Source organism: Malus sylvestris, chromosome 16 (assembly GCF_916048215.2).
Source record: "Malus sylvestris chromosome 16, drMalSylv7.2, whole genome shotgun sequence".
Classification (NCBI taxonomy): domain Eukaryota; kingdom Viridiplantae; phylum Streptophyta; class Magnoliopsida; order Rosales; family Rosaceae; genus Malus; species Malus sylvestris.
The window spans coordinates 20,313,403-20,325,987 of record NC_062275.1 but is presented as its reverse complement, the minus strand read 5'-3'; the positions used below and the strand labels follow the sequence as shown (position 1 = coordinate 20,325,987).

The window sequence follows — 12,585 nt, the reverse complement described above, 5'->3', positions numbered from 1 at the left end:
CCAAATCTAAAAGTGTATGATCATCTAAAATGAACAAAAAAAAAATGATGGTTCATTAGTAAAGTTAAAATGAAAATGCGAGCACTTGAACACCTAAACAATTGTCAGTTTAGTCAATTTTAGAATGAATAATACACCCAAAGTTCAAATTCATTTGGCCAAAATATGATAGTATATACGTAAAACTTTTTTTGTGAACTTGTTGGGTTCCAACTTACAAGATTAGAAGCGTTTAGGGGTTGTATCCAATCTAATTACACTAGAATTACCTAACAGATAAGGTAAGATATGAGTAATATATCTCTCTCTATCCCAATTAAAAGGGAAAGTCTTACTCTTAAAAACAATTTGAAGTGACATACAACAGTAATTTTTCGATCAATGGATTTGCTATACTACTATAGCTTATATAGCTGTGCGTGCAAGTAGAAACCACGTTCAATCTGGATAATGTTCCTTTTTTTTTTTTTTCTAACAAGAAACTCTTTCAGTCTTCGTAAAGTTAAGTAGTTAAGAACATTTACTTCTGACTAAATTTTTTTGTGTTTGAGTCATCCCTCCAAAATGTGTCCTTATTTGGACTCCATTTTAAGCAGCTTGATAGTTGATAGAATGGTAGCCAGATAACTTAGGTAAAACGAGTTTATTGTTACCATAATGTTTGATCCAATAATGTATTATAATACTGATAAAAACTTACACATAACATTATTAATCTTGAGTTTAGAATGCCACATGATGGTAAATGTGTTGTACGCAAGTTACTATCCCTAACTAGCTAGCTTCTCTCCCTCCATTTGATTACGTGGATGAAGTTTTTTATTTATTTTTTTTCATAGAAGCGATAAGAGTGTTTCATTATTAAAAACAATCAAATACAAAAGTTGCCAGATGGGTACAATTTTTTCAGTGATCAATTTCTCGATTTGTAGATAGTTTGCATAAGATGCAAAGATTTTAAACCCTATACGGCTACCACAATAGACCAACACAAACAGGAGTCTCGTGTAAAATTGTCACAAAGACGATAGACGCGATAGTCCTAACATCGGTACCCTGACATAAAGTCATCGACAACGAAGCTACATAAATCGCATAAGCAACACAAACATATCACATAAGCAATACAAAATCAATTACATGGATGAACTTGAAGTAAAAAGGATGGGAAAGGGATCCTCTCCGGATCCCTTCCTCCTAATTCATCAAGTTCGGGGATCTGAGTCATTGAAATTTGATCAAACGGCTACAAACAGAGACTCACTTTAAAAATTATAATAACTTTAGTTATTAGATTAAATTTCAATAGTTCGAATCTCCAGACTTGTTAGATTAGGTGGAATGGATCATGAGAGGATCCCTTTCCCAAAGGATGGCCCCTCCCTCGCTCCCAGCTTATGTATGCATAATGATCGCGTGGTGCTAATAGTTTACTACAACTTGGATTACTTTTTGGATCTTAAAACGACATTATTTGGGGCCCGATGACCCCACTAAATTGGTGTCGTGTGACTAGGCTAGTTTTGTTTTACAAGTTCCAAATCTTGTAGGTGCTTACTAATTTAAGCAGCAATAACTAGTATCTTGTTAGACCATCACAACGACAAGTCGTTCAAACGAGAAAAACCCGACCCATTTGAAACAGATGGGCCACCAACCATTCCCATTTCCCATTCTTTTGAAGATGGTGGGGTAAACATACTTCCCTTTAATCTCCGTACTCCATCCGTAGTTATAATCGTAGTGAACTTTACTTGGCTACTGCAAAATATTCATCCGTGATAAGTTATCTTCGTGGGTAAATTATTTGATGCTTTAGTACATTTGTATGTACCTTGTACTATTGGTTTTGACTAAGGTAAAAAATATGGTTACGTTTTTGGGCGCGAGAACACCAGAATTAAAAATACTTCAAGGGCAACTGTTTTACGAGGTGGTAAGATGAGTGACATACACTAGCATATAGTAGAGCACATGTAAAGAAATGACAAGATAATATTATGACATTTTTAGTTTTTTTTTTCCTTCTAATTTTTAGGATAACCACTATTATTACTATTAGGGTGCGTTTGTTGCACTGGATTAGTTTCAAGGACTAAGCTAGACTGATTTAGAATAGACTAACTTGGACTAATTTAATGAAGCGTTTGGTGCAGTGTTAGATTAAAAAGCAGAATAATTAACAAAAGACAAAAAACATAATTTTATTTTTATTTTTTGCTTCTGAAGCTACTGCTTTTGAGTCAACATAATCAACAAAGTGAGGGTAAATGCAAAATCAATTACTTTGCTTTTACATAAACTTGCTAGTTTAACCAACTATTTAATCCAAAATCTCTAAACACAAAATACCCAATTAATGGAGCAAACACCATGAATAACAAAAAAACACACAGACTACTCCCACTGAAAGATTCTTGCACCATTTTTTTTCTTCAGACTGACCAGACTTCAAATACCAAACTGATAATTCCAAAGTAAAAACTCCATTTTTTTTCTCTGCTACTTCTAGAAGCTGCAAACAAAAAGGAACAATAATTCAATTTAATATCCAATAGATTTAGAATCCAATAATTAGGAGAGAAATCTCCACTAAATCTACAGCAAATTGAAACTTTGAAATATTAAAACTTCACAATAACGAGACTGCGAATAATTCAATTTTCTCAGCTTGCAAATTGCTGCAGATTCTCAACCCGCAATTTGGAACTTTGAAATTGTTTTGAATCAAGAAAAGAAGAGGAGGAAGAGGAGGAAGTGAGTACCTTGAGTCATTACATGTGAGAGGAAGAGAGGTTGGACTACAGAAAGAGAGAAGCCTGAGTCGCCGGCGTTGATCGATTCCTCTGAAACAACCCATCAATCCTCAACATCGCCTCCACAGAAAGGCAAGATTGATTTGATGGCTTTGTCATCCATTTGCTATTGCTACTGTTGTTGATTTGCAAAGGACGAGATCCATGGGTCTGAAAGAAGAAGGGGAAAGATCGACAAAGCTCACAGAGGATTAGAGGGGAAAACAAAGCTGGTCTTAGTAGTCCGGCTGTTTTTGGAGGGTTCACTAAGACCCTTTAGTGAAGGCTTTAGTGAACGCGAGTCCCTCCTAGTCCCACTATGCTAATCCCTGCTGCTAACAAACATAGAATTAGACTAGATGTTAGTCCAATCCAATGAGGGTTAAGGAGGGCAAACAAACACGCCCTTAAAGTTATAGGTTCGAGTCCCATGTAGGGATAACAGTTCTAACCATTAAATTCAATAACTGTAGATAACCGTCCGATGGAACAGACTTGGGTAAAGTTTGGGTATATTTTGGATAAGAAAAAAATTGTTCATATTATTCGGTTGTGGTTTTGGACATAGTTATGGGGTCCTTGATTTGTATCCGTACCCGAATTCGACCTGAATAATAAATAATATAATTGTTGTATAGTTGTTTAGACCCAAAATTACACAATCGCCCGAGATCGTTGAATGGGCGAATTCTAAACTGTTGGATTTAGTAAGATAATTTTTTAATTATTATTTAAAGGATAACATTATGATTTTTTAATCATATATTTATCTCTTAGATGATAAATTAAAATTATCTATACAGTTATCTCGAAGCACATTGGGTAGGCATGCAAAATAGGATACTGGAGAGTATGTTTCTTTTGTGATATTGCTTTGGCCACGTGAGTCATACATCATTAGGACTCCTGATACAAAGTGGTATTTGATGGAAGATGGTATCTCAAGTGATTAGCTGATATTGCAATTAAATTATAATTTAATTTGCATGTATGGTTGCACCTGGACATCCGTCATGGAAAAAGAAGGCTTTAGTTGCATTGAGAGTCTTAATGAGATAAAGCAAGGTATTGATGGGAGTTTTGATTATGATGTGATAAGACTAGGAGCCTAGATAGGTTTAAAGCCACAGATAGCAATCTGAAGGATAAGCCTCTGACACGGATCAATTTTTGCTCTGTAAGTTTGAGTTGCAGCTGGACTCTACAATATTATCAGGTTGTACCAAGCAGATATCCAACCCTATAAATACAAGACATCGTGCAACATTTGAGAGGACCTTCAATTCAACACACAAAACTGCCATGTGCAAACCCTCTCAACAATCTTGAGATTTTTTTTTTAATTTTCTTTTTCGCCAACACATCTTCAGTTTGGATAAACAGCACTATGAAGGCAACCGGTGATATCTTTAGTCGGCATAGATAGCACTGTCACCGTAGAACCAGCCGGTCTCGCAGCATCTTCAGTCGGCATAGATAGTATTGCGTCGAGGGTGACTGGTTATCTATCCAAGTCTCAGTCGAGAAGGATTTCCGAATCCTTATTGGTCGAGGTCATCTCATTAGCCTTCTCGACGAGGTGAGGTGTTACAAATTATTACAGTCGGCACATTGAAATCCGAATTTGATATTGAACTTCGCAGAACTAGCAGCCTTGTCTTCAGGCTTTAGAACCCGAAGGCTGAGAATGTTCTTTCCTCGGCCGCAGTTGCGAGATTCAGAAGTCAGTAGAGCACCCAACGCAACATCAACAAATTTTACTCCTCGGCCGAGCTTGGCCGACGAGTTGGCACGCCCCGCACACAACCGAATGACGTAGTTAGCTCATAGATTACTCGGCCTGCGCGCCACGAAGACTTGGTAGTTTTTAGGGTCAACAATAGTATAATAGTGTGTGTGTGTGTGTGTGTGTGTATTTGTATGCAAGTGGGCCTTTATCATAGTGGTGGAAAGGAGTTGAGCCTTTACATGACGACATGGGTTTAAATCCTGTCGATGGCTAATCTAACATCTAATATAACAAAATCTATCGTTTATCAAAAAAATAAAAATAATAATAAAAAAAGATTTGTATATTCATTATTCATCGAACCCATTGACAAAAGTTGTATTTTGTGGAAAGTTCAAAAGTTTTGAATCAAAATCAGTGGAAATTCAATGGTGTTTATGGGAAATATCAAAGATTAGCCAACATCATCAATGTTTTAAATTAAATACTTTAATTTGTGTACTTAACAAATGTTTAATGACGAAATTAATATTTGTTAAATTATAATGCGTCAACTGAACGAATATATTTTTTTGTATTGATGAAGATGGATATAACTGTTAACCGATAGGGAATCAGTTACCCGGTGAGTATATTTATGGATAATCCTGGATGATTAATTTGCAGTTATAGATATGATTAATTTCCATGGTTATGGGGATGAATATAGAATTTCTGTCCCCAAACTGAACCGTTACCATCCCTAGTCCCATTAATGACGAGTTCAATACTAATTTATGATGGCTTATCAAATCCCTCACCCTTAATATAAAATATTAATGTGTATCAAAAAAAAAAAAACAAAAAACTAAAACTAAAGATGACATGAACAAAATTTTGAAGCAGAAATTATTTAATAGGATGAAAACAAAATCAAATTACTGGCTCTGAATCATCATGTCGAGTGCACTTGTTTATATAATTTTAGTAAACCTCCTTAATTTTCTGTAGAAAATATTTCAACATAATGGGCAACCTAATTTGGTATCGAATTTACCATCTACGAGATTTGAACCTAAGATCTCTCACTTCCAAGTGAAGAAGAATATCATTAGACTGTAGTATTGAGTTGCATTATTTTGGTCATTTTAGTGGAGAAAAATGAACCCGAATTATGCAAAGATACATGAATAACAAAAAAAAACAAGGCTAAAATTTAGTTTTAATCCCTTGCTAAAATTTAGTTTTAATCCCTTAATATTAAATGATGTATGTTTATCATTTCCATGGTTAAAATTGGTCGTCAAAATTTTATAATCCACAACATTTATGTCTTTATCACGTATTTGTTCATAAATGTCTTTATCACTTGGTGCAAGCTTTATCACCCTCGTTTTTATCCACTTAATAAAGGAGCATAGAGTTGTCTTGTGCATTAAATTAAAACACAAATATAAGTTTAGGAATTTAAGGCTTTTAATCGACTTTGAATTTATGATCTCATCCCCATGAAAGCAACAATTAAAATAAGTAGAATGTTAGTGCAATGGTTGGTTGGTTTGTTAAAGGGTTAAGGAAAATGGAAAGGGAATTTGATCCAAACGGCTAAAAACACATGTCTACTTTAAAAATTATAATAACTTTAGCTGTTGTATTAAGTTTCAAAGGGCCAGATTGTTTGATGAGGATGATTAGGTGGAACGGATCCGGAGAGAATCCTTTCCAAGGAAAACTATTTAAGGCTTTTAATTGACTTTGAATTTATGATCTCACTCCCCATTCCCCAATCTCACATGGAACTTCAATGAATTTTTCAAGAAAATTGAATTACTCCTCATATTGTCAATTGATTTTATAGCGGAACTTCAACTTTCTTCATGGTATCAGAGCATGTTGTCTCACGTGTGAAGCTCAACAGCCACATGCGATGCACGTCGCCTTGTTTGTGTTAGATTTGAAAATTCGTGATATGTGAGGGGGCGTGTTGAGAATGAATCTCACATTGATGAGAGAAGAGACCTTGCATTGGCTTATAAATAAGTTGGGCTACTTCCTATATTGTCGATTGATTTTATGGTGGAAACCTCAATTTTTTTTAGTTTGGACATATATTGATCGCATGATCGCTATGATTTCTTAATGTCGATCGCTATGATCGCTTGATTTCAACCGTGGTGACTGCTCAATGGCACTCACTCTTGTTTGGTGTTAATTTGGATGATGATCAATGACACGTATCAGGCTGGCCATTTGATATCCATGCTCTAGCTTAAGGGAGCTAAACTAATGAAAGTAGTTCATTTTCTTTTTACCAAATAATATCATAGAATTACCTGAAATTACTGATACAGTAAGTTCCAAATCCTCAATGCATTGGATGTGCAAAAACTCTTAATTTTGCTAATCATCCTCTCAGGCAAATTAGTAATATAATGCATAAATTTAATAGTTTCTGTGATGAAATTACATAGAAGTAATGATACGCATAAATTTGATCAGAGAAAAGTGCACTGATGTGATTATTATTTGATTAGAAAGTGGATGATGCTAAATGAGGGGGCATAAGATGATAGAACAGCATCAAAGAAACCATCACAGAAAAGGTTTTTTTTCTTTAACTTTTAATTGCAAATGAAGAACACAAAACCAACATTGCCCTACAACAAAAGACTAAACCGGCACAAAAGCATGAAGATTAAGCAACATGATCAAACAAAATCACTATGAAAATTCGAAAACGTCTACTGGATAGTGCCATAGAAATGCGATTAAGAAGAAGCCTAATTAAACTGCTTATGAAGATTAAGCACCATGATCAAACAAAATCACCATGAAAAGTAGAAAAAGTCTACCGGATAATGCTATAGAAATACGATTAAGAAGCCTAATTAAACCGCAGCAGTTGCATTTTCTTGCTGCCTTGATCCTGATGCAGCTGCATTTTCTTGCTCTCCTTCACCAGATAAATCCTCCAGTGATTTTCCCTTTGATTCAGGCACCAAGAATGTAAATAACAGCCCTAGCAAGTTGACCACACCCAAAATTATAAGGGAGTTCCTCACCCCAATCCCCTTTTCCGCGTACTGAAATCCGAAAGCACCAACCATTGCCCCGGCCTTCCCCCACGCAGCTGATATACCGTGACATGTTGACCTTAACCTTGCTGGGAAAATCTCTGCAGGCACCACAAATGTCGTGGCATTTGGACCGAAATTGGCAAAGAAGAAGGTCAACGAGTACATCACTACAAACCCTACTCGGTTTTCTTTTAGTGTCCAGTGTTGATAAGGAATGGCTAATGCAAACATGAAAACAGTCATGAAGAAAAACCCCATTATTTGAATTGAGAACCTTCCGATCCTGTCGATGAATGCCACGGTGAACCAGTACCCCGGGACGGTGCTGCAAAGCGCGATAAGGGTTTGTGCTCTGGCGATTCTGAAGACTTCTTCGAGTGCACTCATGGTCTTCGCCTTTGGAATCCAACCAATGGCACTGAAGATATCCTTTTGAAATAGATTCTGGCTGTAGAAGGCAATGTCAAGCAAGAACCATGTGCTGGTAGTTCCGAGCAAGTGAACACCATGACGCCGAAGAAAGTCCTTTGAGAAAAGACCAAAATCATTCCCTCCTTGCTCAATGTTCTCTTGTTCTGCTTCTACTTCGACCTGCAAAACTTTTGACATATCAGCAGCAGCCTGCTTGGCATTCTTGGCCACCAAGGCAGTGTACCGAGCAGTCTCAGGCATTTTTGCACGCCAGTAATAAGTCATCAGAGCTGGGATAGCACCAAACATCAAAATAATGCGCCAAACATAATCGGCTTCAGGGAAAATAGAAGCGGCTGGATCAACTTCATAAGATGGTGCAGGAAATCGTGCCTTAAAAGCTGCAGACACAATAATTGCAACCGTTCCACCAGCCAAAATCCCAAAACCCTGCATAGCAAACACCGCAGCAATGAAGGCTCCACGAGTCTTTTTATTTGCGTACTCAGACATGATGGTGGCAGAAAGAGGGTAGTCGCCGCCAATGCCAAAGCCTAACCAGAACCTGAAAAAACAGAGTGTTGAAATCACTGCCTTGGGCTCTCTACCAAATGAGAGGCCGGAGGCAACAGAGCAAATGACCATGACCATAAGGACCATGCCATAGACTCGTTTTCTGCCCAATTTGTCACCAAGCCAGCCAAAGAAGAGCTGGCCAGTTAGGGTGCCACAGAAGGCAACACCATTGACAGCAGCCGAAACATTATGAGGCAAACTGCCTGGCTCTGCAGCCCCATGTTTCTGGTAATAAATGCGGCCGAGCAATTTTGTGACAAGGGAAATGCAGAAGAGATCATATGCATCAGTGAAAAATCCCATGCCTGCAATCACAATTGCTGTGAAATGGTACCATTGTGTTTTGGCCACATCAAGTGCATTCAGCACCTCCAATTGATCCTTGCCCATCACTATTAGTTTAGCTCTTCTCTCAAGTTATTGTATTCCCTTTAACTGCTCAAAACATGAAAATTTTGATTCAAAAAAAAGAAGGAAAATTAGAGTGTGATTCAATCAACTATGTGACACAAAGATGATCAAAACATGGCCAGCACATAAAAAGTTGGGTAGGGATATCAACCACGTCATTTGTAGGGCGCTCTCACAAAAACACGAGACATCTTGTATTTCGGTCCCACTCATGTGAGAGTTATTCTAATGGGACAATCCTACAGAAATTTGTCTGGTGATTCAGAAGAAGACAAGTTTTTGAAAAAAGACAAAATAGGGGTTGATTTTGATTCCATTCCAATCAATGAACTTATGTGAACATATGAATTTTCAAATAGAACCATACGACCTTGATGATGACAGTTTCCAACTAAAAGAAGCATGAGAAAATGACCCACAACAAAGGAAGTCATGGGTCAATAAATCAGAGTTTATACTTGTAGATATCTAATTAAAAGACACAAAATCTGGTCTATGTCAAACTCACAAACTGAAATAAATATTCACAACTACAACAAATTAAATTGATATGGTAAATAGATGTAGCTGAATTAGCAGAGAGATGGATTGATACATGAATTTTAAATAATTTTTGCTATTATTCCTAGAAGTTAAAATTCTTGAAAGTAGGGATGGGGTCAAATTACACTGCTGCGTCTGCAACTACAACTAGTTGTTTCTAGATCTCTAAACTGACAAAAATAAACGGATTTAAATATATTTTTCGCAAAACCCTATCCACATTAAGGAAAAAGAAGAAGGATTACTATGTTGTATTCTTAAAAAAATAAATAAAAGTAAATGGCGGATCCAAAATTTTAACCTCGATTCAGGTTTTTGTTAACCCCACCAGCAACAGAACATTTAGATTTAAGAATTTGAAGCAGAAAACATATGAAAGAATTGTGGTTTTTTAGCATAGTATATATTGTATGATTTTTCAGTTACATTTTTTCATTTCCATGAATAAAAAACAGCTTGAAAAACTGTCACGCAGTCAAACTTTTGCCCTTTTTGATCTTCTTCCTTTTAGAACAAACGTGAAGGATAGGAATAGAAGAAATAGGAAAGAACATCCAGGAATATTCTTGTAATAAAGTTCCATGGCATACCCAAATCACCATCCAACCAAATAAAATTATATTGAATTGAACCAACTGTTTTTCACGAGCCCTAATCAACAAATATGTCACCTTTTTTTCCAATTTTTATAATAGGGTTTTTAACGATGTTGGTGTTCAAATAATAATTAAAAGCTGGGGAAGTTAATAATACTTGGCAAAAGAGGTTTAGAAAAAAAAAAGTATCAATATTTGTTCATCAGATCAATCTCTGCAATATGTTACGATTTATTCCCTTATAGGAAAGAAAAAAAGAAGAAGATGAAAGCCTGTGAAAGATGAGGGGAAAATGTTTGAGAATTTTGGTAACACATGATCTTGGTCAATGTTAAGAGAATTGTAGACGTGAGTTAGGCTAGTGAGCTAAACAACAACTTACATTTTAGTTTGAATTCTCTTTCGGTAAATGAGGAATAGAATATGTCTTGTAAAAAAAAACATATTAGAGAGAATTTGTCATCGATTCATTACCATTTCAAATATGGAATAAATGTGATTTCAGATTCGTTCCATTACATTACATAAGCAGGCAAATGAAGATGCAAGAACACAAACAAGACAAATGAACAAAGCCAAACAATACCATAAGAGTGAAAACACAAACCTTGTATCTGAAGCCGTACACAAAGGAGAAGAAATCTTAAAAAGCGAGGCACGAAATCATGCAGAAATCACAGTATGAGGAGAACCCGTATATTCGTGTTCATGCAACTAGTAGTGATGAAAAAACAGATCAAGTGAGAGTGAGTGGGTTTGTAGTGATGAAGAAATAGTTATGGAAATGAAACACAAGGATCAAGTTTATAAGGTCAAGGGGTAGAAATGGCTTTTTAACCAAATGTATATATCTTCAGGCAACAGAAAGAGAGATATGGGGAAAGAGAGGAGTGAAGTATGGGAATGGAGGGAAGGGAAGGGGGGTTGTGTCCGTATTTAACTGCAAACAACCCTCTAAATTTTCACAGACATGTCCTGGGGAATCTTTTTTCTACCTGGCATATTCCCCTCATCTTTCACCCTTCACCACACCTCACCACATTTTTTGATCCTATCTTTCGTACTCTTAATTAGTCAACATCTTAATATCCAAATCTTATTTTTTGGATTCTAATTACTAGTATTAAGAAAACAAAACGGTATTAATTCTGTTTATTCCATACCTAAGTGTAAATAGAATTCATATTTGGACACTTTGAAATAGTATTTGTTATTAATTTTGTACTTAGGGAAGGAGAAAGGTAAGATTCAATTTTTGTGGTGTTGTGGCCGTATAAGTAATCTACCACTAGAGGTGGAAGTTCATGTTATATTCTAATACGTATTTGTGCTCTTAGCGGTTACAGTTCTTATTCAAAAGTAGACGGTGGGAGTAGCTTAAGAGTTTGAACCGAAATAAATAGAATTCTAAATTTTTATTTCTATTTGAAAAAAAAAAACTTATAGAATCTAAATAATTATTTTTATTAGGTCAAATAATTATTTTTTTTTCTTTTAAAGAAAGTATGAATACCGGTTTACATTTCATTTCATTGACTCTATCTAAATCAAAAGCTCTCAAATGATCATCTTATCACATTTTGTTTTAGTTATTCGAATTTGGGTGTAGAGGGGAAAAACACTTCTCTAACTAATTTGATTAAGTCTAGTTGTGCAATTTTATCAAATTTTAATTCAAAAAGATGCGATAAGTAATGTTTTAACGTCACGTCAATTAATAATTTTATCTCATTCAATGTTCATTGAATATATGCAGTATAACATGATAGAAATTGCACATATAATATGAAATGAAACAAAAACATACTCTAGTTATGCAGAAATGGCGGAAGCTGGATTTGGGTTAAGTGTAATTTTGATGGCTCATGGGATAAGAATTCTGGCTTGGGAAGCTTTGGGATGATCGTGAGGGATGAGAATGGGCAATTTGTTGCGGTTGCTACTGGTTATCAAATAGGAGTTAATTGCCTCTCCATTCCACGCCGAAGCTATTGCAGAAAGGGGAGCCTTTATTTTGCTACGAGAATATTGATGCGGTTGTGTTGGAGGGAGATTCCACCATGGTTCTTGCTGCACTACGGCAGCATGATGATGATTCCTCTAATTTGGGAGCTGGGCTGAATGATGCAAAACATTTTATGCACTTATTTCCTCATGTTCAATTAAATCATGCTCAACGGGAAGCAAAAAAAATGTGGCACAGAGATTGGTAGTGAAGACGTGCTGTTAGATAGTAATTCTGCCTAATTTTGGTATGGCAAAATTTTATCGAGATCAATATATATGTATGCTATCTTCTCTTTGTACTTATTCATTTGCATTATTAATGAATATTGTACCATTTCTCAAAACAATAAAATAAAATAAAATAAGGGTTTTTATCAAAAATAGTCCTTGAAATTGACCAACCTCATCAAGATGGCCTCTGAAATAAAAAATTGATTAATGTCGTCCCTGAAATTGGATGT

The 12,585-nt window shown here is 35.8% G+C and overlaps 1 protein-coding gene across 3 annotated transcripts; it reads right to left on the bottom strand.

Moving 5' to 3' along the window:
* Window positions 1-7,090: 7,090 nt before the first annotated feature.
* LOC126607599 (probable inorganic phosphate transporter 1-7) lies at window positions 7,091-12,288 on the bottom strand. 3 transcript variants are annotated; one of them, XM_050275265.1, is made up of 3 exons: window positions 10,725-11,037; window positions 8,873-9,002; window positions 7,091-8,556 (listed from the first exon to the last, which is right to left on the bottom strand). In XM_050275265.1, the coding sequence occupies exons 2-3, from the start codon at window positions 8,902-8,904 to the stop codon at window positions 7,392-7,394; spliced, it is 1,197 nt and encodes a 398-aa protein (XP_050131222.1). In that variant the 5' UTR covers window positions 8,905-9,002; window positions 10,725-11,037; the 3' UTR covers window positions 7,091-7,391. The 3 variants fall into 3 exon arrangements, with proteins under 3 accessions (XP_050131222.1, XP_050131221.1, XP_050131220.1); XM_050275264.1 differs by lacking the exon at window positions 10,725-11,037 and adding an exon at window positions 11,925-12,288 and having other exon boundaries at window positions 7,091-9,002; XM_050275263.1 differs by having other exon boundaries at window positions 7,091-9,002.
* Between the last annotated feature and the right edge of the window lie 297 nt (window positions 12,289-12,585).